The sequence below is a fragment of the Staurois parvus genome, unplaced genomic scaffold, assembly GCF_062004578.1.
Source record: "Staurois parvus isolate SC_StPar_1 unplaced genomic scaffold, SC_StPar_1.0 ptg003522l, whole genome shotgun sequence".
In the NCBI taxonomy this organism is placed as follows: domain Eukaryota; kingdom Metazoa; phylum Chordata; class Amphibia; order Anura; family Ranidae; genus Staurois; species Staurois parvus.
In genome coordinates this window covers 66,580-94,450 of record NW_028321318.1, presented here as the reverse complement: position 1 = coordinate 94,450, position 27,871 = coordinate 66,580, and the positions used below count along the sequence as shown (strand labels likewise).

The following is a 27,871-nucleotide window of genomic DNA, read 5'->3' as shown; positions in this document are numbered from 1 at the left end:
ATGTCCCCTCCGATCCTCCATACCTCTTCCCAGCCTAGTCCTACAGATCTGTCCTGCCTGATGTCCTCTCCGATCCTCCATACCTCTTCCCAGCCTAGTCCTACAGATCTGTCCTGCCTGATGTCCTCTCCGATCCTCCATACCTCTTCCCAGCCTAGTCCTACAGATCTGTCCTGTCTGATGTCCCCTCCGATCCTCCATACTTCTTCCCAGCCTAGTCCTACAGATCTGTCCTGTCTGATGTCCCCTCCAATCCTCCATACCTCTTCCCAGCCTAGTCCTACAGATCTGTCCTGCCTGATGTCCTCTCCGATCCTCCATACTTCTTCCCAGCCTAGTCCTACAGATCTGTCCTGCCTGATGTCCTCTCCGATCCTCCATACTTCTTCCCAGCCTAGTCCTACAGATCTGTCCTGTCTGATGTCCCCTCCGATCCTCCATACCTCTTCCCAGCCTAGTCCTACAGATCTGTCCTGCCTGATGTCCTCTCCGATCCTCCATACTTCTTCCCAGCCTAGTCCTACAGATCTGTCCTGTCTGATGTCCTCTCCGATCCTCCATACTTCTTCCCAGCCTAGTCCTACCGATCTGTCCTGCCTGATGTCCCCTCCGATCCTCCATACCTCTTCCCATCCTAGTCCCCTCCGATCTGTCCTGCCTGATGTCCTCTGCGATCCTCCATATTTCTTCCCAGCCTAGTCCTACAGATCTGTCCTGTCTGATGTCCTCTCCGATCCTCCATACTTCTTCCCAGCCTAGTCCTACAGATCTGTCCTGCCTGATGTCCCCTCCGATCCTCCATACCTCTTCCCATCCTAGTCCCCTCCAATCTGTCCTGTCTGATGTCCTCTCCGATCCTCCATACTTCTTCCCAGCCTAGTCCTACAGATCTGTCCTGTCTGATGTCCCCTCCGATCCTCCATACCTCTTCCCAGCCTAGTCCTACAGATCTGTCCTGTCTGATGTCCTCTCCGATCCTCCATACTTCTTCCCAGCCTAGTCCTACAGATCTGTCCTGTCTGATGTCCCCTCCGATCCTCCATACTTCTTCCCAGCCTAGTCCTACAGATCTGTCCTGTCTGATGTCCCCTCCGATCCTCCATACTTCTTCCCAGCCTAGTCCTACAGATCTGTCCTGCCTGATGTCCCCTCCGATCCTCCATATCTCTTCCCATCCTAGTCCTACAGGTCTGTCCTGTCTGATGTCTCCTCTGGTCTTCCTTACATCTCATGGATCTCCTCCTCAGTCCCATGTGATGTCCCCTCTGATCCTCCACATCTCTTCCCATCCTAGTCCTACAGATCTGTCCTGATGTCTCCTCTGATCCTCCACATCTCATAGCTCTTCTCAGTCCCATGTGATGTCCCTTTTGATCCTCCAATCCTAGTCCTACAGATCTGTCCTGATGTCTCCTCTGATCCTCCACATCTCATAGCTCTCCTCAGTCCCATGTGATGTGCCCTCTGATCCTCCAATCCTAGTCCTACAGATCTGTCCTGATGTCTCCTCTGATCCTCCACATCTCATAGCTCTCCTCAGTCCCACGTGATGTCCCCTTTGATCCTCCAACCCTAGTCCTACAGATCAGTCCTGATGTCTCCTCTGATCCTCCACATCTCATAGCTCTCCTCTGTCCCATGTGATGTCCCCTCTGATCCTCCAACCCTAGTCCTACAGATCTGTCCTGATGTCTCCTCTGATCCTCCACATCTCATAGCTCTCCTCAGTCCCACGTGATGTCCCCTTTGATCCTCCAACCCTAGTCCTACAGATCAGTCCTAATGTCTCCTCTGATCCTCCACATCTCATAGCTCTCCTCAGTCCCATGTGATGTCCCCTCTGATCCTCCAACCCTAGTCCTACAGATCTGTCCTGATGTCTCCTCTGATCCTCCACATCTCATAGCTCTCCTCAGTCCCACGTGATGTCCCCTCTGATCCTCCAACCCTAGTCCTACAGATCTGTCCTGATGTCTCCTCTGATCCTCCACATCTCATAGCTCTCCTCAGTCCCACGTGATGTCCCCTCTGATCCTCCAACCCTAGTCCTACAGATCTGTCCTGATGTCTCCTCTGATCCTCCACATCTCATAGCTCTTCTCAGTCCCATGTGATGTCCCCTCTGATCCTCCAACCCTAGTCCTACAGATCTGTCCTGATGTCTCCTCTGATCCTCCACATCTCATAGCTCTCCTCAGTCCCACGTGATGTCCCCTTTGATCCTCCAACCCTAGTCCTACAGATCAGTCCTAATGTCTCCTCTGATCCTCCACATCTCATAGCTCTCCTCAGTCCCATGTGATGTCCCCTCTGATCCTCCAACCCTAGTCCTACAGATCTGTCCTGATGTCTCCTCTGATCCTCCACATCTCATAGCTCTCCTCAGTCCCACGTGATGTCCCCTCTGATCCTCCAACCCTAGTCCTACAGATCTGTGCTGATGTCTCCTCTGATCCTCCACATCTCTTAGCTCTCCTCAGTCCCACGTGATGTCCCCTCTGATCCTGTACAAGTCTCAATACATAGTATAGAATGTCTTCTTCCTCCATCCTGCTTGTTCCCATCTTTCCCGACCTCTGATGATCCTCATTTGTTCCCTCTACTCCAGCTGACTTTCTCCCGTTCGGTTACGTTTATTGATCGCCTTCTCTGCCCTTCTCACATCTGGAACATTCTCTTCCACACTTCGGTTTGTCATGTTTACAGACTATAGAAAAACATTTTCTGCACTTACCACAGATTTTCTGACACCATAGGGACAACCAGAAGGCTGATGAGTAACCCCGCGAGATTCACCAGCGTTTCCTGCATGAAGAACTCAGCATTAGAGAGACAGCCGAGAAAGCGATGTGTACACGTCAGGAACAGAGAACGAACCCTTCAAATGATTGGCTGAGGGATGTAATGAGGGATGTAATGAGGTGCAACACACAGAACAGACAGGCAGCCCTACACTGGTAGACTGAGGAACCTTTTCATCCATCCATGACACCATCTTAAGGACTAGTCCCCGAAAAAACCCCAATAAGTATGAGCACATGCCCACAATGTGAAGGACCTGAACAATGTCCCCCAATGACATCGATTATCCAGGCAACAGATCTCCACATCAAAGTCCCCGAGAGCACCGGGGTTCAGCACTGACCTGGCTCCCGTCCTTGGCACAGACATCAGCCATGTTGTCTCTTCTGGCTTGGTGAACTGTAAGAGCGGCACGTGTCGCCCCCCCAGCAACCCCCACAATGCACTGCAAAAGAAAATACAAACACATCATAAGGCCAAGTCATATATGCAGCCAGATCTACGAAGACGAGACGAGGTCATCCTGTGCAAAGACCATCTTGTCCCATCACTACAGACCCAATCCTAGTCCCATCCTCCTCCTCTGTACGACTTCCACCCAGCCTATCCTAGTCCCATCCTCCTCCTCTGTACGACTTCCACCCAGCCTATCCTAGTCCCATCCTTCTCCTCTGTACGACTTCCACCCAGCCTATCCTAGTCCCATCCTCCTCCTCTGTACGACTTCCACCCAGCCTATCCTAGTCCCATCCTCCTCTGTACGACTTCCATCCCATCCTCCTCCTCTGTACGACTTCCACCCAGCCTATCCTAGTCCCATCCTCCTCTGTACGACTTCCACCCAGCCTATCCTAGTCCCATCCTCCTCTGTACGACTTCCACCCAGCCTATCCTAGTCCCATCCTCCTCCTCTGTACGACTTCCACCCAGCCTATCCTAGTCCCATCCTCCTCCTCTGTACGACTTCCACCCAGCCTATCCTAGTCCCATCCTTCTCCTCTGTACGACTTCCACCCAGCCTATCCTAGTCCCATCCTCCTCTGTACGACTTCCACCCAGCCTATCCTAGTCCCATCCTTCTCTGTACGACTTCCACCCAGCCTATCCTAGTCCCATCCTTCTCTGTATGACTTCCACCCAGCCAATCCTAGTCCCATCCTCCTCCTCTGTACGACTTCCACCCAGCCTATCCTAGTCCCATCCTTCTCTGTATGACTTCCACCCAGCCTATCCTAGTCCCATCCTTCAATGTACGAGTTCCACCCAGCCTATCCTAGTCCCATCCTTCTCCTCTGTACGACTTCCACCCAGCCTATCCTAGTCCCATCTACCTCCTCTGTACGACTTCCACCCAGCCTATCCTAGTCCCATCCTCCTCCTCTGTACGTCTTCCACCCAGCCTATCCTAGTCCCATCCTTCTCTGTACGACTTCCACCCAGCCTATCCTAGTCCCATCCTCCTCCTCTGTACGACTTCCACCCAGCCTATCCTAGTCCCATCCTCCTCCTCTGTACGACTTCCACCCAGCCTATCCTAGTCCCATCCTCCTCCTCTGTACGACTTCCACCCAGCCTATCCTAGTCCCATCCTTCTCTGTACGACTTCCACCCAGCCAATCCTAGTCCCATCCTTCTCCTCTGTACTACTTCCACCCAGCCTATCCTAGTCCCATCCTTCTCCTCTGTACGACTTCCACCCAGCCTATCCTAGTCCCATCCTTCTCCTCTGTACAACTTCCACCCAGCCTATCCTAGTCCCATCCTTCTCTGTAGGACTTCCACCCAGCCAATCCTAGTCCCATCCTTCTCCTCTGTACGACTTCCACCCAGCCTATCCTAGTCCCATCCTTCTCTGTAGGACTTCCACCCAGCCTATCCTAGTCCCATCCTTCTCTGTACGACTTCCACTCAGCCTATCCTAGTCCCATCCTTCTCTGTACGACTTCCACTCAGCCTATCCTAGTCCCATCCTTCTCTGTACGACTTCCACCCAGCCTATCCTAATCCCATCCTTCTCTGTATGACTTCCACTCAGCCTATCCTAGTCCCATCCTCCTCCTCTGTACGACTTCCACTCAGCCTATCCTAGTCCCATCCTCCTCCTCTGTATGACTTCCACCCAGCCTATCCTAGTCCCATCCTTCAATGTATGACTTCCACTCAGCCTATCCTAGTCCCATCCTTCAATGTATGACTTCCACCCAGCCTATCCTAGTCCCATCCTTCTCTGTATGACTTCCACCCAGCCTATCCTAGTCCCATCCTTCTTCTCTGTATGACTTCCACCCAGCCTATCCTAGTCCCATCCTCCTCCTCTGTATGACTTCCACCCAGCCTATCCTAGTCCCATCCTCCTCCTCTGTACGACTTCCACCCAGCCTATCCTAGTCCCATCCTTCTCCTCTGTACGACTTACACCCAGCCTATCCTAGTCCCATCCTCCTCCTCTGTATGACTTCCACCCAGCCTATCCTAGTCCCATCCTTCAATGTATGACTTCCACCCAGCCTATCCTAGTCCCATCCTCCTCTGTACGACTTCCACCCAGCCTATCCTAGTCCCATCCTCCTCAGTACGACTTCCACCCAGCCTATCCTAGTCCCATCCTCCTCCTCTGTATGACTTCCACCCAGCCTATCCTAGTCCCATCCTCCTCAGTACGACTTCCACCCAGCCTATCCTAGTCCCATCCTCCTCCTCTGTATGACTTCCACCCAGCCTATCCTAGTCCCATCCTCCTCAGTACGACTTCCACCCAGCCTATCCTTCACAGATCCTATATCTGCTCTATGTTCCTTTCCTGCACTGTCTCTGCAGAGCCTATATCTCCCCATCTACTTCTGTCCCTCGGAGTCTAGCCCTTCCCCACCTATCTCTGCACTCCTTCCGCAGAGCCTCACTCTGTCCATTGCCCCTCCCCCTGCACTCCTTCCGCAGAGCCTCACTCTGTCCATTGCCCCTCCCCCTGCACTCCTTCCGCAGAGCCTCACTCTGTCCATTGCCCCTCCCCCTGCACTCCTTCCGCAGAGCCTCACTCTGTCCATTGCCCCTCCCCCTGCACTTCTTCCGCAGAGCCTCACTCTGTCCATTGCCCCTCCCCCTGCACTTCCTCCGCAGAGCCTCACTCTGTCCATTGCCCATCCCCCTACACTCCCTCCGCAGAGCCTCTCTCTGTCCATTGCCCCTCCCCCTGCACTACTTCCACAGAGCCTCTCTGTCCACTGCCCCTCCCCCTGCACTCCCTCTGCAAAGCCTCTCTCTGTCCATTGCCCCTCCCCCTGCACTACCTCCGCAGAGTCTCTGTCCATTGCTCCTCCCCCTGCACTCCCTCCGCAGAGTCTCTGTCCATTGCCCCTCCCCCTGCACTCCCTCCGCAGAGTCTCTGTCCATTGCACCTCCCCCTGCACTACCTCCGCAGAGTCTGTCCATTGCCCCGCCCCCTGCACTACCTCTCCAAAGCCTTCTCAATTGCCCATCTACACCGTTGGCTCCTGACCTTGAAGAGTCCAGCAGTGCACACCATCAGAGTGAAGCATGATGGGAAGACAGGAGCTACGATCTCCATGAAGATTGCCATATCATTCAACACATCAGCAAACAGCCTAAAGGAGGTGAGAAGTGAGGAGAATCAAACGGACAATGAAGACCAAGTGACCTGGAGGTCCCCAAACATGAGGTATGTAAGTGACCCAGCGGGTGTGGAGGTCCCCAAACATGAGGTATGTAAGTGACCCAGCGGGTGTGGAAGTCCCCAAACATGAGGTATGTAAGTGACCCAGCGGGTGTGGAGGTCCCCAAACATGAGGTATGTAAGTGACCCAGCGGGTGTGGAGGTCCCCAAACATGAGGTATGTACAGTGACCCAGCGGGTGTGGAGGTCCCCAAACATGAGGTATGTAAGTGACCCAGCGGGTGTGGAGGTCCCCAAACATGAGGTATGTAAGTGACCCAGCGAGTGTGGAGGTCCCCAAACATGAGGTATGTAAGTGACCCAGCGGGTGTGGAGGTCCCCAAACATGAGGTATGTAAGTGACCCAGCGGGTGTGGAGGTCCCCAAACATGAGGTATGTAAGTGACCCAGCGGGTGTGGAGGTCCCCAAACATGAGGTATGTACAGTGACCCAGCGGGTGTGGAGGTCCCCAAACATGAGGTATGTACAGTGACCCAGCGGGTGTGGAGGTCCCCAAACATGAGGTATGTAAGTGACCCAGCGGGTGTGGAGGTCCCCAAACATGAGGTATGTAAGTGACCCAGCGGGTGTGGAGGTCCCCAAACATGAGGTATGTAAGTGACCCAGCAGGTGTGGAGGTCCCCAAACATGAGGTATGTAAGTGACCCAGCGGGTGTGGAGGTCCCCAAACATGAGGTATGTACAGTGACCCAGCAGGTGTGGAGGTCTCCAAACATGAGGTATGTAAGTGACCCAGCGGGTGTGGAGGTCCCCAAACATGAGGTATGTAAGTGACCCAGCAGGTGTGGAGGTCCCCAAACATGAGGTATGTAAGTGACCCAGCGGGTGTGGAGGTCCCCAAACATGAGGTATGTACAGTGACCCAGCGGGTGTGGAGGTCCCCAAACATGAGGTATGTAAGTGACCCAGCGGGTGTGGAGGTCCCCAAACATGAGGTATGTACAGTGACCCAGCAGGTGTGGAGGTCCCCAAACATGAGGTATGTAAGTGACCCAGCGGGTGTGGAGGTCCCCAAACATGAGGTATGTACAGTGGGGATGGAAAGTTTGGGCCCCCCAGCTAAAAATGTGTATTAATGTGCATAAAGAAGCCAAGGAAAGATGGAAAAATCTCCAAAAGGCCTCAAATTACAGATTAGACATTCTTATAATATGTCAACAAAAGTTAGATTTTATTTCCATCATTTACACTTTCAAAATAACAGAAAACAAAAAAATGGCGTCTGCAAAAGTTTGGGCCCCCTGCAGAGTTTATAGCATGCACTGCCCCCTTTGCCAAGCTGAGACCTGCCAGTGTCATGGATTGTTCTCAATCATCGTCTGGGAAGACCAGGTGATGTCAATCTCAAAGGTTTTAAATGCCCCGACTCATCTGACCTTGCCCCAACAATCAGCACCATGGGTTCTTCTAAGCAGTTGTCTAGAAAACTGAAACTGAAAATAGTTGACGCTCACAAAGCTGGAGAAGGCTATAAGAAGATAGCAAAGTGTTTTCAGATGTCAATATCCTCTGTTCGGAATGTCATTAAGAAATGGCAGTCATCAGGAACAGTGGAAGTTAAAGCAAGATCTGGAAGACCAAGAAAAATATCAGACAGAACAGCTCGCAGGATTGTGAGAAAAACAATTCAAAACCCACGTTTGACGGCACGATCCCTCCAGAAAGATCTGGCAGACACTGGAGTTGTGGTCACTATTCCACTATAAAGAGATACTTGTACAAATATGGTCTTCATGGAAGAGTCATCAGAAGAAAACCTCTTCTACGTCCTCACCACAAAAATCATCATTTGAACTTTGCAAATGAACATATAGACAAGCCTGATGCATTTTGGAAACAAGTTCTGTGGACCGATGAGGTTAAAATTGAACTTTTTGGCCGAAATGAGCAAAGGTACGTTTGGAGAAGAAGGGGCACAGAATTGAATGAAAAGAACCTCTGTCCAACTGTGAAGCATGGGGTTGGATCAATCATGCTTTGGGGTTGTGTTGCAGCCAGTGGCACAGGGAACATCTCACGAGTAGAAGGAAAAATGGATTCAATAAAATTTCAGCAAATTTTGGATGGTAACTTGATGCCATCTGTGAAAAAGCTGAAGTTAAAGAGAGGATGGCTTCTACAAATGGATAATGATCCTAAACACACCTGGAAATCCACGGGGGATTACATCAAGAGGCGTAAACTGAAGGTTTTGCCTTCACAATCTCCTGACCTCAACATCATTGAAAATCTATGGATGGACCTTAAAAGAGCCGTGCGTGACAGACAGCCCAGAAATCTCAAAGAACTGGAAGACTTTTGTAAGGAAGAATGGGCAAAGATACCTCAAACAAGAATTGAAAGACTCTTGGCTGGCTACAAAAAGCGTTTACAAGCCGTGATACTTGCCAAAGGGGGCAGTACAAGATATTAACTCTGCAGGGGGCCCAAACTTTTGCAGACGCCATTTTTTTGTTTTCTGTTATTTTGAAAGTGTAAATGATGGAAATAAAATCTAACTTTTGTTGACATATTATAAGAATGTCTAATCTGTAATTTGATGCCTTTTGGAGATTTTTCCATCTTTCCTTGGCTTCTTTATGCACATTAATACACATTTGTAGCTGGGGGGCCCAAACTTTCCATCCCCACTGTAGTTGGGGGTCAGGAGAGCTCAGATTGGTAGAGTAGAGGGGAGGCTGGGGGGTGGAGGGAAGGTGGGGGGGGGGGGGTGGAGTTCAGAGGACAAACGATTGGCAGGTGGAGAGTTTTATGCCCGTTTGGCCATACTGGTAGGATTGGGGGAGGGGTGAAGGGGAGGCCGGGGAGAGGATTGGGGGAGGGGTGAAGGGGAGGCCGGGGAGAGGATTGGGGGAGGGGTGAAGGGGGGTCCGGGGAGAGGATTGGGGGAGGGGTGAAGGGGGGGCCAAAGAGAGGATTGGGGGAGGCCGGGGAGAGGATTGGGGGAGGGGTAAAGGTGGGGCTGGGGAGAGGATTGGGGGAGGGGTAAAGGGGGGGCTGGGGAGAGGATTGGGGGAGGCCGGGGAGAGGATTGGGGGAGGGGTGAAGGGGAGGCCGGGGAGAGGATTGGGGGAGGGGTGAAGGGGAGGCCGGGGAGAGGATTGGGGGAGGGGTGAAGGGGGGGCCGGGGAGAGGATTGGGGGAGGGGTGAAGGGGGGGCCGGGGAGAGGATTGGGGGAGGCCGGGGAGAGGATTGGGGGAGGGGTGAAGGGGAGGCCGGGGAGAGGATTGGGGGAGGGGTGTCTGTTCTCAGGATCTTACCTCCATCTCTTGGCGTCACAGTCCAGCTGACTCCTATTGGACAGAAAACAGCCGCCATGAATGTCAGGGAGGGGTTTCGGCAGTCCAGCTCCCTGATTGGCAGACAATGGTCCCACTGACTCACCACCATCATGGTACCAGAGATGACAGAATAGAAGCCGACACACCCCCACAATCCACACCAAAATGTCAGACCCCAAAACATTGCTGCCCCTCCCCCTTCACTGACAGACATCTCCCACCCCCGATGGTGACCACAGACGACTACTAATGGTGGATTGTGGATGTGTGGTCGGGACCTTCATACCCTTTAATCCATGCGAAGAGAATCCGTCCCACCATCCCGGTGCCGTCTGCAGAGAACAGAGATTGGTGATTGTCGGGGGATACAAGAAAAGGCAGACAAGGCAACAGTACGAGGCGAGCTCTGCGCACCTTTCAGGATCCACGTGACTGTGGCAGCTGCGACGGTGGCTGAACTGTCCCCCACACCCGATCCACGCAGGAGGGAATGAGTAGCCAACGAACCAGTCACACTGCTAGCAAAGGCCTGGGAAGGAGAGAAAGATGCGATCAGGCAGAATGGAACCGAGGAGGGGGCCACCAACCGAGGAGGGGGGCCGAGGAGAGGGGGCCACAAACCGAGGAGAGGGGGCGACCGAGGAGAGGGGGCCACCAAGGAGAGGGGGCCACCGACCGAAGATGGACCGACCGAGGAGAGGGGGCCACCGACCGAGGAGGGGGGAACCGAGGAGAGGGGGCCACCGAGGAGAGGGGGCCACAAACCGAGGAGAGGGGGCCACCGACCAAAGATGGACCGACCGAGGAGAGGGGGCCACCGCCCGAAGATGGACCGACCAAGGAGAGGGGGCAACCGAGGAGAGGGGGCCACCGCCCGAAGATGGACCGACCGAGGAGAGGGGGCCACCGACCGAAGATGGACCGACCGAGGAGAGGGGGTGACCAAGGAGAGGGGGCCACCGACCGAAGATGGACCGACCGAGGAGAGGGGGCCACCGACCGAAGATGGACCGACCGAGGAGAGGGGGCCACCGACCGAAGATGGACCGACCGAGGAGAGGGGGCGACCGCCCGAAGATGGACCGACCGAGGAGAGGGGGCCACCGACCGAAGATGGACCGACCGAGGAGAGGGGGGGGGGGACAGACTGCCTCTCCTTTGCAGTATAAGGCAGATACACCACGACACCCCCCTCCCCCCCACCAATCCCCCCCCCACACACAGCTATACCTGCACAGTATCCCACAGCTGATAGGCCACGTAGTCGTCACTCACACTGTCCGGGAATCCGTGTGGAAGGAACAGAGACTGGAAGACAAACAGAGACAGAGATCCGTCCTGAGAGAGCCGGAACCCCCAAGTATCCGGAACCCTGACACGGAGCAACATACAATACATGGAACCAATCACTGCTCAGCACCATGGACTACCCAACCCCTCCCCCCACCCCACTAATAGCCTACTTCCCCCCAGCCCCAGGCCCCTCCCCCTATTCCATGCAGTGACCCCAATACTCTTTGTGCCCCGCCCCTCCCCCCCACTATACATTGTAGAATGTAACAGGCAATCCGCACCCATGTTCCTCCTCCACACGTCTGCATTGCTCACTGCTACACATGTAGTAAGCGTGTTCTGTGCGCCATCCGGACTGGACTCAACGATGCTGATCTACACATGGATGTCTGAGGGGCCAAAAAGTGCCCCCCCCCCCCAGCCACAGCACCAATCAGCTGCTAATACTGCATTGTGCTGACATCACGAGGGCTCCTCCAATCACAGAGCACCTCACAGGGTCATGGGACGGCCCTTCCTGAAGCTCCCACCAATCACCAGGCAGCTCTGAATCCGATTGGTGGGTGTAGGAAGCTGATCTCCGTAAGTGAGGGAGAGCAATGACTCTGCGTTGGGTTGTGCGAGAATCCCCATCCTACCCGAGGGAGGGTTCCCCGATCACCAGACAATCAAGGAGAGGGGGAGCTGGTTCCCTACAGCAACACCCAGAACACGCAGCCCACGCTACCCAACCCGCAGCCCACGCTACCCGACCCGCAGCCCAAGCTACCCGACCCGCAGCCCACGCTACCCGACCCGCAGCCCAAGCTACCCGACCCGCAGCCCACGCTACCCGACCCGCAGCCCACGCTACCCGACCCGCAGCCCACGCTACCCGACCCGCAGCCCAAGCTACCCGACCCGCAGCCCACGCTACCCGACTCGCAGCTCACGCTACCCGACCTGCAGCACACTCTTCACAACCCACAATGCAAGCTACCCGACCCGCAGCCCACGCTACCCGACCCGCAGCCCACGCTACCCGACCCGCAGCCCACGCTACCCGACCCGCAGCCCACGCTACCCGACCCTCAGCCCACGCTACCCGACCCGCAGCCCACGCTACCCGACCCGCAGCCCACGCTACCCGACCCGCAGCCCAAGCTACCCGACCCGCAGCCCACGCTACCCGACCCGCAGCCCACTCTACCCGACCCGCAGCCCACGCTACCCGACCCGCAGCCCACGCTACCCGACCCGCAGTGCACTCCTCACAACCCAAGCCACGCACCCACATAGGAGGAGGAGATGCCAGAGGATACAGGACATCAGTATGACTGGAGGCAGGAGGAGGCCAACAACGGATTCCTACACAGCTCCCAGCACCCCACCCTGACCAATATGGGGGGCTGTCACCCTAAACAGACGTCTCACCACCAGGCAGTCCCGCAGGGACCCGTAGGTATCCCGAGTCTCCCTCTGACAGGAGATGTGGCCGTCTTTATCCCGCAGATATTTCTGAATGTCTCCAGTGCCGTATCGCTCTGTACACACAACAGCCATGTCTGCCGACAACAGCCGTGTCCCGGGATGTGACTGTGACACGGAATCTGTGAGAGAATGACAGAAAGGAGAGACTGCGTGTTAGGACCCCCGCACTCTAATGCACACGCCGTTCCCCTGACCCCCACACTCTAATGCACACGCCGTTCCCCTGACCCCCGCACTCTAATGCACACGCCGTTCCCCTGACCCCCGCACTCTAATGCACACGCCGTTCCCCTGACCCCCGCACTCTAATGCACACGCCGTTCCCCTGACCCCCGCACTCTAATGTACACGCCGTTCCCCTGACCCCCGCACTCTAATGCACACGCCGTTCCCCTGACCCCCGCACTCTAATGCACACGCCGTTCCCCTGACCCCCGCACTCTAATGCACACGCCGTTCCCCTGACCCCCGCACTCTAATGCACACGCCGTTCCCCTGACCCCCGCACTCTAATGCACACGCCGTTCCCCTGACCCCCGCACTCTAATGTACACGCCGTTCCCCTGACCCCCGCACTCTAATGTACACGCCGTTCCCCTGACCCCCCGCACTCTAATGTACACGCCGTTCCCCTGACCCCCGCACTCTAATGTACACGCCGTTCCCCTGACCCCCGCACTCTAATGTACACGCCGTTCCCCTGACCCCCGCACTCTAATGTACACAACATTCCCCATACACACCCCACCAACCCCTTCCCCCGCATACACCCCCTACCCCATATACACACACACACATACACACTGACCTGTCAGCTTTCCCGTCCTCTGATTGGCCGCCTCTGTCATGTGATTTCAGCTAACAACGTGTCTCCTCATGAATTCGCTGATTGGTTGCCGGTGTCACGTGGCTTTCGGAAAATTCAAATCGCGTCATCATCCAACGCCGGAAGTGAGTGGCGACATAACAGACATGTCACGTGATGCGGGGGATCGGCGGTTGCACAGGCGGCGGCTGCTGGTATACCGGTCAGTGAGGGGGGAGGACTCCGGGGCGGGGGTTGGGACGCCGATGTGAGAAGTGTCTGATAGAAGCTGATACATATTCTGGTCCTCCAACCCGGAAGTCTGGCAACTTCTACCAGATCCTTCACACACAGGTGGTCCGCTTCACATTACACAGCTGAATGTACATAGAGAGGGGGCTACAGAGAGAGGGAGGGGCTACAGAGAGGAGGAGGAGACTATAGAGAGGGGGCTACAGAGAGGAGGAGGAGACTATAGAGAGGGGGCTACAGAGAGAGGGAGGGGCTACAGAGAGGAGGAGGAGACTATAGAGTGGGGGCTACAGAGAGAGGGAGGGGACTAGAGAGAGGGGGCTACAGAGAGAGGAAGGGGCTACAGAGAGGAGGAGGAGACTATAGAGAGGGGGCTACAGAGAGAGGGAGGGGACTATAGAGAGGGAGGGGACTATAGAGAGGGAGGGGGCTACAGAGAGGAGGAGGAGACTATAGAGAGGGGGCTACAGAGAGAGGGAGGGGCTACAGAGAGGAGGAGGAGACTATAGAGTGGAGGCTACAGAGAGAGGGAGGGGACTATAGAGAGGGAGGGGACTATAGAGAGGGAGGGGGCTACAGAGAGAGGGAGGGGCTACAGAGAGGAGGAGGAGACTATAGAGGGGGGAGGGGCTACTGAGAGGAGCAAAAGACTATAGAGAGGGGGCTACAGAGGGGGAGGGGCTACAGAGAGGCAAGAGGAGACTATAGAGAGGGGGAGGGGGCTACAGAGAGGAGGGGGAGGGGCTACAGAGATTAGACTAGAGAGGGGGAGGGGCTACAGAGTGGAGGAGGAGACTATAGAGAGGGGGCTACAGAGAGGGAGGAGGAGACTAGAGAGGGGGAGGGGCTACAGAGAGGGAGGAGACTATAGACAGGAGGAAGGGCTACAGAGAGGGAGGAGGAGACTCTAGAGAGGGGGCTACAGGGAGGGAGGAGGAGACTATAGAGAGGGGGAGGGGCTACACAGGAGGAGGAGACTAGAGAGGGGGAGGGGCTACACAGGAGGAGACTATAGAGGGGGAGGGGCTACAGAGAGGGAGGAGGAGACTATATGGAAGAGGAAGGGCTACAGAGAGGGGAAGGGGCTCCAGAGAGGGAGGAGGAGAGTATATGGTGGAGGAAGGGCTACAGAGAGGAGGAGGGGACTATAGAGTGGGGGCTACAGAGAGAGGGAGGGGACTATAGAGAGGGAGGGGACTATAGAGAGGGGGCTACAGAGAGAGGGAGGGGCTACAGAGAGGAGGAGGAGACTATAGAGAGTGGGCTACAGAGAGTGAGGAGGAGACTAAAGAGAGGGGGAGGGGCTAGAGAGGGGGAGGAGCTACAGAGTGGAGGAGGAGACTATAGAGAGGGGGCTACAGAGGGAGGAGGAGACTAGAGAGGGGGAGGGGCTACAGAGAGGGAGGAGACTATAGAGAGGAGGAAGGGCTACAGAGAGGGAGGAGGAGACTCTAGAGAGGGGGCTACAGAGAGGGGAAGGAGACTACAAAGATAGGGAGGGGAATACAGAGAGAGGGATGGAGCACTGTATGGAGAGGAGGAGGAGGCTACAGGGGGTGGAGCACTGTATGGAGAGGAGGAGGAGGCTACAGGGGGGTGGAGCACTGTATGGAGAGGAGGAGGAGGCTACAGGGGGGTGGAGCACTGTATGGAGAGGAGGAGGAGGCTACAGGGGGGTGGAGCACTGTATGGAGAGGAGGAGGAGGAGGAGGAGGCTACAGGGGGGTGGAGTACTGTATGGAGAGGAGGAGACTACAGGGGGTGGGGCACTGTATAGAGAGGAGGAGGCTACAGGGGGTGGAGCACCATATGGAGAGAAGGAGGAGGCTACAGGGGGGTGGAGCACTGTATGTAGAGGAGGAGGAGACTACAGGGGGGTGCAGCACTGTATGGAGAGGAGGAGGAGGCTACAGGGGGGTGGAGCACTGTATGGAGTAGAGGAGACTACAGGGGGTGGGGCACTGTATAGAGAGGAGGAGGCTACAGGGGGGTGGAGCACCGTATGGAGAGAAGGAGGAGGCTACAGGGGGGTGGAGCACCGTATGTAGAGGAGGAGGAGGCTACAGGGGGGTTTAGCACTGTAAGGAGAGGAGGCTACAGGGGGGTGGAGCACTGTATGGAGAGGAGGAGGAGGCTACAGGGGGGGGGGGCACTGTATGGAGTGGAGGAGACTACAGGGGGTGGGGCACTGTATAGAGAGGAGGAGGCTACAGGGGGGTGGAGCACCGTATGGAGAGAAGGAGGAGGCTACAGGGGGTGGGGCACTGTATAGAGAGGAGGAGGCTACAGGGGGGTGGAGCACCGTATGGAGAGAAGGAGGAGGCTACAGGGGGGTGGAGCACTGTATGTAGAGGAGGAGGAGACTACAGGGGGGTGGAGCACTGTATGTAGAGGAGGAGGAGACTACAGGGGGGTGGAGCACTGTATGGAGAGGAGGAGGAGGCTACAAGGGGGTGGAGCACTGTATGGAGAGGAGGAGGCTACAGGGGGTGGAGCACCGTATGGAGAGGAGGAGGCTACAGGGGATGGGGCACTGTATAGAGAGGAGGAGGCTACAGGGGGGTGGAGCACCGTATGGAGAGAAGGAGGAGGCTACAGGGGGGTGGAGCACTGTATGTAGAGGAGGAGGAGACTACAGGGGGGGTGGAGCACCGTATGGAGAGGAGGAGGCTACAGGGGGTGGAGCACCGTATGGAGAGGAGGAGGCTACAGGGGGTGGGGCACTGTATAGAGAGGAGGAGGCTATAGGGGGGTGGAGCACCGTATGGAGAGAAGGAGGAGGAGACTACAGGGGGGGTGGAGCACTGTATGGAGAGGTGGAGGAGGCTACAGGGGGGTTTAGCACTGTAAGGAGAGGAGGCTACTGGGGGGTGGAGCACTGTATGGAGAGGAGGAGGCTACAGGGGGGTGGAGCACTGTATGGAGAGGAGGAGGCTACAGGGGGTGGAGCACTGTATGGAGAGGAGGAGGCTACAGGGGGTGGAGCACTGTATGGAGAGGAGGAGGACACTACAGGGGGGTGGAGCACTGTATGGAGAGGAGGAGGCTACGGGGGGTGGAGCACTGTATGGAGAGTTGGAGGAGAATACAGGGGGGTGGAGCACTGTATGGAGAGGAGGAGGCTACAGGGGGGTGGAGCACTGTATGGAGAGGAGGAGACTACAGGGGGTGGAGCACTGTATGGAGAGGAGGAGGAGGCTACAGGGGGTGGGGCACTGTATGGAGAGGAGAAGGAGGCTACAGGGGGTGGAGCACTGTATGGAGAGGAGGCTACAGGGGGGTGGAGCACTGTATGGAGAGGAGGCTACAGGGGGGTGGAGCACTGTATGGAGAGGAGGAGGCTACAGGGGGGTGGAGCACTGTATGGAGAGGAGGAGGCTACAGGGGAGTGGAGCACTGTATGGAGAGGAGGAGGCTACAGGGGGGTGGAGCACTGTATGGAGAGGAGGAGGGTGCAGAGGGGTGGAGCACTGTATGGAGAGGAGCAGGCTACAGGGGGTGGAGCACTGTATGGAGAGGAGGAGGCTACGGGGGTGGAGCACTGTATGGAGAGGAGGAGGGTGCAGGGGGGTGGAGCACTGTATGGAGAGGAGGAGGCTGCAGAGGGGTGGAGCACTGTATGGAGAGGAGGAGGAGGAGGCTACAGAGGGTGGAGCACTGTATGGAGAGGTGGAGGAGAATACAGGGGGGTGGAGCACTGTATGGAGAGGAGGAGGAGGCTACAGGGGGGTGGAGCACTGTATGGAGAGGAGGAGGAGGCTACAGGGGGGTGGAGCAATGTATGGAGAGGAGGAGGCGGCTACAGGGGGGTGGCACGCTGTATGGAGAGGAGGAGGCTACAGGTGGTGGAGCACTGTATGGAGAGGAGGAGGCTACAAGGGGGGGGGGGGAGTACTGTATGGAGAGGAGGAGGAGGCTACAAGGGGGGGGGAGTACTGTATGGAGAGGAGGAGGAGGCTACAGGGGGGGAAGCACTGTATGGAGAGGAGGAGGCTGCAGAGGGGTGGGGCACTGTATGTAGAGGAGGAGGAGGCGGCTGCAGGGGGGTGGAGCACTGTATGGAGAGGAGGAGGTGGCTACAGGGGGGCGGAGCACTGTATGGAGAGGAGGAGGAGACTGCAGGGGGGGTGGAGCACTGTATGGAGAGGAGGAGGAGACTGCAGGGGGGGTGGAGCACTGTATGGAGAGGAGGAGGAGACTGCAGGGGGGGTGGAGCACTGTATGGAGAGGAGGAGGCGGCTACAGGGGGGTGAAACACTGTATGGTGTCCCGTCCCTTCTTGTCCCGTCTAGTCCCGTCCCTTCTCGTCCCGTCTAGTCCCGTCCCTTCTCGTCCCGTCTAGTCCCGTCCCTTCTCGTCCCGTCTAGTCCCGTCCCTTCTCGTCCCGTCTAGTCCCGTCCCTTCTCGTCCCGTCTAGTCCCGTCCCTTCTCGTCCCGTCTAGTCCCGTCCCTTCTCGTCCCGTCTAGTCCCGTCCCTTCTCGTCCCGTCTAGTCCCGTCCCTTCTCGTCCCGTCTAGTCCCGTCCCTTCTCGTCCCGTCTAGTCCCGTCCCGTCTAGTCCCGTCCCTTCTCGTCCCGTCTAGTCCCGTCCCTTCTCGTCCCGTCTAGTCCCGTCCCTTCTCGTCCCGTCTAGTCCCGTCCCGTCTAGTCCCGTCCCTTCTCGTCCCGTCTAGTCCCGTCCCTTCTCGTCCCTTCTCGTCCCGTCCCTTCTCGTCCCGTCTAGTCCCGTCCCTTCTCGTCCCGTCTAGTCCCGTTCCTTCTCGTCCCGTCTAGTCCCGTCCCTTCTAGTCCCGTCCCGTCTCGTCCCGTCCCTTCTCGTCCCGTCCCTTCTCGTCCCGTCCCTTCTCGTCCCGTCCCTTCTCGTCCCGTCCCTTCTCGTCCCGTCCCTTCTCGTCCCGTCCCTTCTCGTCCCGTCCCGTCTAGTCCCGTCCCTTCTCGTCCAGTCTTGTCTAGTCCCGTCCCTTCTCGTCCCGTCTAGTCCCGTCCCTTCTCGTCCCGTCTAGTCCCGTCCCTTCTCGTCCCGTCTAGTCCCGTCCCTTCTCGTCCCGTCTAGTCCCGTCCCTTCTCGTCCCGTCTAGTCCCGTCCCGTCCCTTCTCGTCTCGTCCCGTCTAGTCCCGTCCCTTCTCGTCTCGTCCCGTCTAGTCCCGTCCCTTCTCGTCTCGTCCCGTCTAGTCCCGTCCCTTCTCGTCTCGTCCCGTCTAGTCCCGTCCCGTCTAGTCCCGTCCCTTCTCGTCTCGTCCCGTCTAGTCCCGTCCCTTCTCGTCTCGTCCCGTCTAGTCCCGTCCCTTCTCGTCTCGTCCCGTCTAGTCCCGTCCCGTCTAGTCCCGTCCCTTCTCGTCTCGTCCCGTCTCTTCTCGTCTCGTCCCGTCTAGTCCCGTCCCTTCTCGTCCCGTCTAGTCCCGTCCCTTCTCGTCCCGTCTAGTCCCTTCTCGTCCCGTCTAGTCCCTTCTCGTCCCGTCTAGTCCCGTCCCTTCTCGTCTCGTCCCTTCTCGTCCCGTCTAGTCCCGTCCCTTCTCGTCCCGTCTAGTCCCTTCTCGTCCCGTCTAGTCCCGTCCCTTCTTGTCCCGTCCCGTCTAGTCCCGTCCCTTCTCGTCCCGTCCCTTCTCGTCCCGTCTAGTCCCGTCCCTTCTCGTCCCGTCCCTTCTCGTCCCGTCCCTTCTCGTCCCGTCTAGTCCCGTCCCTTCTCGTCCCGTCTCGTCCCGTCCCTTCTCGTCCCGTCCCTTCTCGTCCCGTCCCTTCTCGTCCCGTCCCTTCTCGTCCCGTCCCTTCTCGTCCCGTCTAGTCCCGTCCCTTCTCGTCCCTTCTCGTCCCGTCCCTTCTCGTCCCGTCCCTTCTCGTCCCGTCCCTTCTCGTCCCGTCCCTTCTCGTCCCGTCTAGTCCCGTCCCTTCTCGTCCCGTCTAGTCCCGTCCCTTCTCGTCCCGTCCCTTCTAGTCCCGTCCCTTCTCGTCCAGTCTTGTCCCGTCCCTTCTCGTCCCATCCCATCTAGTCCCGTCTAGTCCCATCTAGTCCCGTCCCTTCTCGTCCTGTCTAGTCCCATCTAGTCCCGTCCCTTCTCGTCCTGTCTAGTCCCATCTAGTCCCGTCCCTTCTCGTCCTGTCTAGTCCCATCTAGTCCCGTCCATTCCCGTCTAGTCCCGTCCCTTCTCGTCCTGTCTAGTCCCATCTAGTCCCGTCTAGTCCCGTCTCTTCTCGTCCCGTCTAGTCCCATCTAGTCCCGTCCCTTCTCGTCCTGTCTAGTCCCATCTAGTCCCGTCCATTCCCGTCTAGTCCCGTCCCTTCTCGTCCTGTCTAGTCCCATCTAGTCCCGTCTAGTCCCGTCCCTTCTCGTCCCGTCTAGTCCCATCTAGTCCCATCTAGTCCCGTCCCTTCTCGTCCTGTCTAGTCCCTTCTCGTCCTGTCTAGTCCCGTCTAGTCCCGTCCCTTCTCGTCCTGTCTAGTCCCTTCTCGTCCTGTCTAGTCCCATCTAGTCCCGTCCCTTCTCGTCCTGTCTAGTCCCTTCTCGTCCTGTCTAGTCCCATCTAGTCCCGTCCCTTCCCGTCTAGTCTGGGGTGCGATGCCCGGCTATAATAGCTCAGTCCTGGGTCTCAGCCGTGAGGAAGTGGTTCTCCAACAGAAGCACCCAGGTGGGGTGACATGCGGTTCATCACAGCCCCTCACCACTGGCCAGGATTGTGGGGGAGAGGCCAAGGGCATGGGGACAAAGGGCTTTGGGGGGGGGGGGACAAAGCCCCCCTACCCCAAAGTATCCCCCCCATTAAGGGCATGTGACCTGACATGGTTCGGGGGGGGGGGGGGGGGTTTGGCAGGCACTCACCTCATCCCTTCCCCTTTTCTGACCTGCTGGGCTGCTTGCCTTCAACAGCAATACTAGCAATAGTGAATTGACATTTTCAGCATCCCAGGCGATATGTGGTCACGTGACCGGCATTTTCAGCATCCCATGCGATATGTGGTCACGTGACCGGCATTTTCAGCATCCCATGCGATATGTGGTCACGTGACCGGCATTTTCAGCATCCCATGCGATATGTGGTCACGTGACCGGCATTTTCAGCATCCCATGCGATATGTGGTCACGTGACCGGCATTTTCAGCATCCCATGCGATATGTGGTCACGTGACCGGCATTTTCAGCATCCCATGCGATATGTGGTCACGTGACCGGCATTTTCAGCATCCCATGCGATATGTGGTCACGTGACCGGCATTTTCAGCATCCCATGCGATATGTGGTCACGTGACCGGCATTTTCAGCATCCCATGCGATATGTGGTCACGTGACCGGCATTTTCAGCATCCCATGCGATATGTGGTCACGTGACCGGCATTTTCAGCATCCCATGCGATATGTGGGCACGTGACCGGCATTTTCAGCATCCCATGCATTATGTGGGCACGTGACCGGCATTTTCAGCATCCCAGGCGATATGTGGTCACGTGACCGGCATTTTCAGCATCCCAGGCGATATGTGGTCACGTGACCGGCATTTTCAGCATCCCATGCATTATGTGGGCACGTGACCGGCATAACGCATGCCATACCCTTTAATGAATTGTCCCCGTGTCTGCATTCACACCTACCTGTACCGTGGCACGTGGTTGTACTTGAGGCAGCAGATCTCTCAGGAGGGATTAGATGGAGCTCAGGAATGGGATCATTTCATACCCACAAATATCACATTAACCGTTTTTTGTGTTGCAGTCCTTCGCCCAATGAGCTGCAGACTACACCGCCCCTCCAGGAGAAAGAGGTGACCCCAGACACTGAGCCCTTCTCACAGACCTCTGCTTCCGGATATCAAGGAAGAGCACTCCAGCACAATCCTTGGTTAAGGAGCACGCCTACTAGAGGACAGATCAAAGTACAGCAGCGTGAGCCCCTGATACGAACCAATCGTTCTGCAGATCGGGGGAATGTAGCCCAGAATGAGCACCTATTACAGACTCCCCCATCCAGAGGTCACAAGGAAATAGCCCAGCGTGGAGCCCCATTACTGACCCCTTCTTCCACTAACCACAAGGAAATAGCCCAGTGTGGAGCCCCATTACTGACCCCTTCTTCCACTGACCACAAGGAAATAGCCCAGCGTGGAGCCCCATTACTGACCCCTTCTTCCACTGACCACAAGGAAATAGCCCAGCGTGGAGCCCCATTATGGACCCCTTCTTCCACTGTCCACAAGGAAATAGCCCAGAGTGGAGCCCCATTACAGACTTCCCCGTCCAGAGCTCACAAGGAAATAGCCCAGCGTGGAGCCCCATTACTGACCCCTTCTTCCACTGACCACAAGGAAATAGCCCAGCGTGGAGCCCCATTATGGACCCCTTCTTCCACTGTCCACAAGGAAATAGCCCAGCATGGAGCCCCATTATGGACCTCTTCTTCCACTGTCCACAAGGAAATAGCCCAGCATGGAGCCCCATTATGGACCCCTTCTTCCACTGACCACAAGGAAATAGCCCAGCATGGAGCCCCATTACAGACTTCCCCGTCCAGAGGTCACAAGGAAATAGCCCAGCGTGGAGCCCCATTACTGACCCCTTCTTCCACTGACCACAAGGAAATAGCCCAGCGTGGAGCCCCATTACTGACCCCTTCTTCCACTGACCACAAGGAAATAGCCCAGCATGGAGCCCCATTATGGACCCCTTCTTCCACTGACCACAAGCAAATAGCCCAGAGTGGAGCCCCGTTACAGACTTCCCCGTCCAGAGCTCACAAGGAAATAGCCCAGCGTGGAGCCCCATTACAGACCCCTTCTTTCACTGACCACAAGGAAATAGCCCAGCGTGGAGCCCCATTACAGACCCCTTCTTTCACTGACCACAAGGAAATAGCCCAGCGTGGAGCCCCATTACAGACCCCTTCTTTCAGAACTCACAAGGACACAGTCCAGCATGGAGCCCGAATACAGACTCCTCCTTTCAGTGATTATGGGGTAATAGCCCAGCAAGGACCCCCAATACAGACTCCCACTTGCAGAAATCACAGGTCTAGAGCCCAGCATGGACCCCAGTTCCAGACCACTCCATCCAGATACTGCAGACCTCGGAATGAGGATCTTGCTTGTCTGTTGGCATCACCTTTGGAGAGGACGGCTAACAGGGTCCTGTTTGTGGAACTCCACGATGTTGCATGCCAGGTGAGTGGAGGAGTATTGCAGTCCGCAGTGCAGGATTGGGGTCACTGGGTGGCAGAACAGCAGATATTTCCTGAAGGTCACATTGACACAAATCCCCCCACCATGGCAGACTCCGTGATCTGAGGTGAAAGCAGGACCACCCAACTGAACCATAGTACTCCGTACAGAACTGGAGGTCCACATCGGCAGATTACACTCCAAGCTGATCAGGATTGACTGCTGAATGGAGGAGGTTGTACAGTGTTGGGGTGGGGGTGGTTCCTGTGAATGGAGGAGGTTGTATAGTGCCAGGGGTGGTTCCTGTGAATGGAAGAGGTTCTATAGTGCCAGGGGTGGGGGTGGTTCCTGTGAATGGAGGAGGTTGTATACTGTCGGGGTGCGGGTGGTTCCTGTGAATGGAGGAGGTTGTGCAGTGTCAGAGGTAAGAATGGTTTCTGAATGGAGGAGGTTGTACAGTGTTGGGGTGGGGGCGGTTCCTGTGAATGGAGGAGGTTGTATAGTGTCGGGTGGGAGTGGTTCCTGTGAATGGAGGAGGTTGTATAGTGTCAGGTTTGGGGGTGGTTCCTGTGAATGGAGGAGGTTCTATAGTGCCAGCGGTGGGGGTGGTTCCTGTGAATGGAGGAGGTTCTATAGTGCCAGGGGTGGGGGTGGTTCCTGTGAATGGAGGAGGTTGTACAGTGTTGGGGTGGGGGCGGTTCCTGTGAATGGAGGAGGTTGTATAGTGTCAGGTTTGGGGGTGGTTCCTGTGAATGGAGGAGGTTCTATAGTGCCAGGGGTGGGGGTGGTTCTTGTAAATGGAGGAGGTTGTGCAGTGTCAGGGATGAGAATGGTTCCTGTGAATGGAGGAGGTTGTACAGTGTCAGGGGTGGGGGTGGTTCCTGTGACTGGAGGAGGTTGTACAGTGTCAGGGGTGAGGGTGGTTCCTGTGAATGGAGGAGGTTGCACAGTATCGGGGATGAGGATGGTTCCTGTGAATGGAGGAGGTTGCACAGTATCGGGGATGAGGATGGTTCCTGTGAATGGAGGAGGTTGTACAGTGTCAGGGATGAGGATGGTTCCTGTGTATGGAGGAGGTTGTACAGTGTCAGGGGTGAGGATGGTTCCTGTGTATGGAGGAGGTTGTACAGTGTCAGGGGTGAGGGTGGTTCCTGTGAATGGAGGAGGTTGCACAGTATCAGGGATGAGGATGGTTCCTGTGAATGGAGGAGGTTCTACAGTGTCAGGGGTGAGGGTGGTTCCTGTGAATGGAGGAGGTTGTACAGTATTGGGGATGAGGGTGGTTCCTGTGAATGTAGGAGGTTGTACAGTATCGGGGTTGAGGGTGGTTCCTGTGAATGGAGGAGGTTGTACAGTGTCAGGGGTGAGGGTGGTTCCTGTGAATGGAGGAGGTTCTACAGTGTCAGGGTGGTTCCTGTGAATGGAGGTGGTTGTACAGTGTCAGGGGTGAGGGTGGTTCCTGTGAATGGAGGAGGTTGCACAGTGTCAGGACTGACAGTAATATTAGTGAATGGAGGAGGTTGTACAGTGTCAGGGGTGAGGGTGGTTCCTGTGAATGGAGGCGGTTGTACAGTGTCAGGGGTGAGGGTGGTTCCTGTGAATGGAGGAGGTTGCACAGTGTCAGGACTGACAGTAATATTAGTGAATGGAGGCGGTTGTACAGTGTCAGGGGTGAGGGTGGTTCCTGTGAATGGAGGAGGTTGCACAGTGTCAGGACTGACAGTAATATTAGTGAATGGAGGAGGTTGTACAGTGTCAGGGGTGAGGGTGGTTCCTGTGAATGGAGGAGGTTGCACAGTGTCAGGACTGACAGTAATATTGGTGAATGGAGGAGGTCGCAGTAGCACAACACTTCTCCTGTGACTAACCGTCTTTCTGTGGTTCTCCTTTCTGTAGGTTCGTACACAGGCTCCGCCCACTGACCGGTATGTACACAGATATGCTGGCTCATCCATGCTGTGTGTGAATGGCCGTTGTTCTTTCCTCTGTTTTCTGCTTGATTTCAGGATGCCGGTAACTGCCGATTGTGCTGTGCTCAGCCGTGTCAGTCCTCCGGGCCAGCCTGATGTCCAAGGTAGGACAGAGGGGGTTCTCTGCTTAGTAATTCCAGACGTTCTCCATGTCAGAGGGGGTTCTCTGCCTAGTAATTCCAGACGTTCTCCATGTCAGAGGGGGTTCTCTGCCTAGTAATTCCAGACGTTCTCCATGTCAGAGGGGGTTCTCTGCCTAGTAATTCCAGACGTTCTCCATGTCAGAGGGGGTTCTCTGCCTAGTAATTCCAGACGTTCTCCATGTCAGAGGGGGTTCTCTGCCTAGTAATTCCAGACGTTCTCCATGTCAGAGGGGGTTCTCTGCCTAGTAATTCCAGACGTTCTCCATGTCAGAGGGGGTTCTCTGCCTAGTAATTCCAGACGTTCTCCATGTCAGAGGGGGTTCTCTGCCTAGTAATTCCAGACGTTCTCCATGTCAGAGGGGGTTCTCTGCCTAGTAATTCCAGACGTTCTTCATGTCAGAGGGGGTTCTCTGCCTAGTAATTCCAGACGTTCTCCATGTCATAGGGGGTTCTCTGCCTAGTAATTCCAGACGTTCTCCATGTCAGAGGGTGTGTCCTGCTTAGTAAATTCCAGACGTTCTCCATGTCAGAGGGTGTGTCCTGCTTAGTAAATTCCAGAGGTTCTCCGTGTCAGAGGGTGTGTCCTGCTTAGTAAATTCCAGACGTTCTCCGTGTCAGAGGGTGTTCTCTGATTAGTAAATTCCAGACGTTCTCCGTGTCAGAGGGTGTGTCCTGCTTAGTAAATTCCAGACGTTCTCCGTGTCAGAGGGTGTGTCCTGCTTAGTAAATTCCAGACGTTCTCCGTGTCAGGGGGGGTTCTCTGCTTAGTAAATTCCAGACGTTCTTCGTGTCAGAGGGTGTTCTCTGCTTAGTAAATTCCAGACGTTCTCCGTGTCAGAGGGTGTGTCCTGCTTAGTAAATTCCAGACGTTCTCCGTGTCAGAGGGTGTGTCCTGCTTAGTAAATTCCAGACGTTCTCCGTGTCAGGGGGGGTTCTCTGCTTGGTAAATTCCAGACGTTCTCCGTGTCAGAGGGTGTTCTCTGCTTGGTAAATTCCAGACGTTCTCCATGTCAGAGGGTGTTCTCTGCTTGGTAAATTCCAGACGTTCTCCGTGTCAGAGGGTGTTCTCTGCTTGGTAAATTCCAGACGTTCTCCATGTCAGAGGGTGTGTCCTGCTTAGTAAATTCCAGACGTTCTCCGTGTCAGAGGGGGTTCTCTGCTTAGTAAATTCCAGACGTTCTCCGTGTCAGAGGGGGTTCTCTGCTTAGTAAATTCCAGACGTTCTCCGTGTCAGAGGGGGTTCTCTGCTTAGTAAATTCCAGACGTTCTCCGTGTCAGAGGGTGTTCTCTGCTTGGTAAATTCCAGACGTTCTCCGTGTCAGAGGGTGTTCTCTGCTTGGTAAATTCCAGACGTTCTCCGTGTCAGAGGGTGTTCTCTGCTTGGTAAATTCCAGACGTTCTCCATGTCAGAGGGTGTGTCCTGCTTAGTAAATTCCAGACGTTCTCCGTGTCAGAGGGGGTTCTCTGCTTAGTAAATTCCAGACGTTCTCCGTGTCAGAGGGTGTTCTCTGCTTGGTAAATTCCAGACGTTCTCCATGTCAGAGGGTGTTCTCTGCTTGGTAAATTCCAGACGTTCTCCGTGTCAGAGGGTGTTCTCTGCTTGGTAAATTCCAGACGTTCTCCGTGTCAGAGGGTGTTCTCTGCTTGGTAAATTCCAGACGTTCTCCGTGTCAGAGGGTGTTCTCTGCTTGGTAAATTCCAGACGTTCTCCGTGTCACTGCTTTTATTTCCTTGTCTACAGATGTTCCCATCCTGTCAGGAACCACAGAGCTCCCACCTGATTTTCTCGCCTCCAGTCCTGCACCACCTCTTCTGTCTCCTCCTGCGAAGGTGCCTAGATGGGGCCTGGTCCCGCTCTTCCAGAGCGTCCGTACTAAGCTGGAGAGCTTTGCTGAAATTTTTTTTTCCCCCAAGAAGAGTCGTCCGGAGACACAAAATGTGGAGGAGCCTCAGTCACCCAGTGTCTCCACTAGAGAGGAGAATTCTGCTGCAGATGGAGATTCCCATCAGTCTCTGCACTCTGAAGGACATCCTTCCAGATCTTCTGACACTCCATCCCGATATCAGGCCGAGGAGAACGGAAAGTCCCTTTCTCCGGCCTCCAGAACAGACATGAACCTTCAGCTGAAGATTGAGATCTCCAGTCCTGTTTCCACGTTGCACCGCCCGCCCCTCCAGCGCTGTCTGTCCTGCCCCTTACTGCCCCATCGGCCACGGAGGTACAGCCTGGAGGCAGCAGAGCCGGATGTCCCAGTGTGTTCCTGCAAAGCCAAGGTCTCCAGGAAAAGGAGGCACAGTGTGGGCACCATAGAGGAATGCCGCAAATTGCCGTTGTCACCCATCTCCTTATCCTGCCTGAAAAAGGAGAAGCACCCGTCTGCCCTCTGGACAAACTGCCAGCCGGAAAGTGTTCTGCAGTATGCCATTAGGTATGGAGCCACCAATCCACCATAGATCGGTCCCTTCATCTGAACGACTCACAGTCCATGCCTATGATCTGCTACCGAGACCAGAACCATTGTCTGCCCATGTGTGTACGGTGGGGTCGTTGTCTGCCCATGTGTGTACGGTGGGGTCGTTGTCTGCCCGTGTGTGTACGGTGAGGTATTGTCTGCCCATGTGTGTACGGTGGGGTCGTTGTCTGCCCATGTGTGTACGGTGGGGTCGTTGTCTGCCCATGTGTGTACGGTGGGGTCGTTGTCTGCCCATGTGTGTACGGTGGGGTCGTTGTCTGCCCATGTTTGTACGGTGGGGTCGTTGTCTGCCCATGTGTGTACGGTGGGGTCGTTGTCTGCCCATGTGTGTACGGTGGGGTCGTTGTCTGCCCATGTGTGTACGGTGGGGTCGTTGTCTGCCCATGTGTGTACGGTGGGGTCGTTGTCTGCCCATGTGTGTACGGTGGGGTCGTTGTCTGCCCGTGTGTGTACGGTGAGGTATTGTCTGCCCATGTGTGTACGGTGGGGTCGTTGTCTGCCCATGTTTGTACGGTGGGGTCGTTGTCTGCCCATGTGTGTACGGTGGG

General features: G+C 55.9%; 2 protein-coding genes across 4 annotated transcripts in view; one reads left to right on the top strand and one right to left on the bottom strand.

Moving 5' to 3' along the window:
• The window catches only part of LOC149427751 (RUS family member 1-like), a 25,945-nt gene extending 12,447 nt beyond the window's left edge, over nt 1–13,498 (bottom strand). The window contains exons 1-9 of one of the 2 annotated variants that reach the window (XM_089667708.1): nt 13,348–13,498; nt 12,483–12,658; nt 11,007–11,084; nt 10,191–10,305; nt 10,063–10,108; nt 9,756–9,788; nt 6,299–6,404; nt 3,146–3,247; nt 2,735–2,805 (exon numbers count right to left, since the gene is read on the bottom strand). In XM_089667708.1, coding sequence (XP_089523834.1) covers nt 2,735–2,805; nt 3,146–3,247; nt 6,299–6,404; nt 9,756–9,788; nt 10,063–10,108; nt 10,191–10,305; nt 11,007–11,084; nt 12,483–12,658; nt 13,348–13,387 — 767 coding nt within the window. In that variant the 5' untranslated portion in view covers nt 13,388–13,498. The remainder of the gene's footprint in view (nt 1–2,734; nt 2,806–3,145; nt 3,248–6,298; nt 6,405–9,755; nt 9,789–10,062; nt 10,109–10,190; nt 10,306–11,006; nt 11,085–12,482; nt 12,659–13,347) is intronic. The other variant, XM_089667709.1, reaches the window with a different exon arrangement.
• Nucleotides 13,492–27,871, top strand: part of LOC149427750 (uncharacterized) — a 27,118-nt gene continuing 12,738 nt past the window's right edge. For both annotated transcript variants that reach the window (XM_089667706.1, XM_089667707.1), the window contains exons 1-5: nt 13,492–13,567; nt 21,299–22,739; nt 24,633–24,661; nt 24,743–24,810; nt 26,591–27,278. In XM_089667706.1, coding sequence (XP_089523832.1) covers nt 13,512–13,567; nt 21,299–22,739; nt 24,633–24,661; nt 24,743–24,810; nt 26,591–27,278 — 2,282 coding nt within the window. In that variant the 5' untranslated portion in view covers nt 13,492–13,511. The remainder of the gene's footprint in view (nt 13,568–21,298; nt 22,740–24,632; nt 24,662–24,742; nt 24,811–26,590; nt 27,279–27,871) is intronic.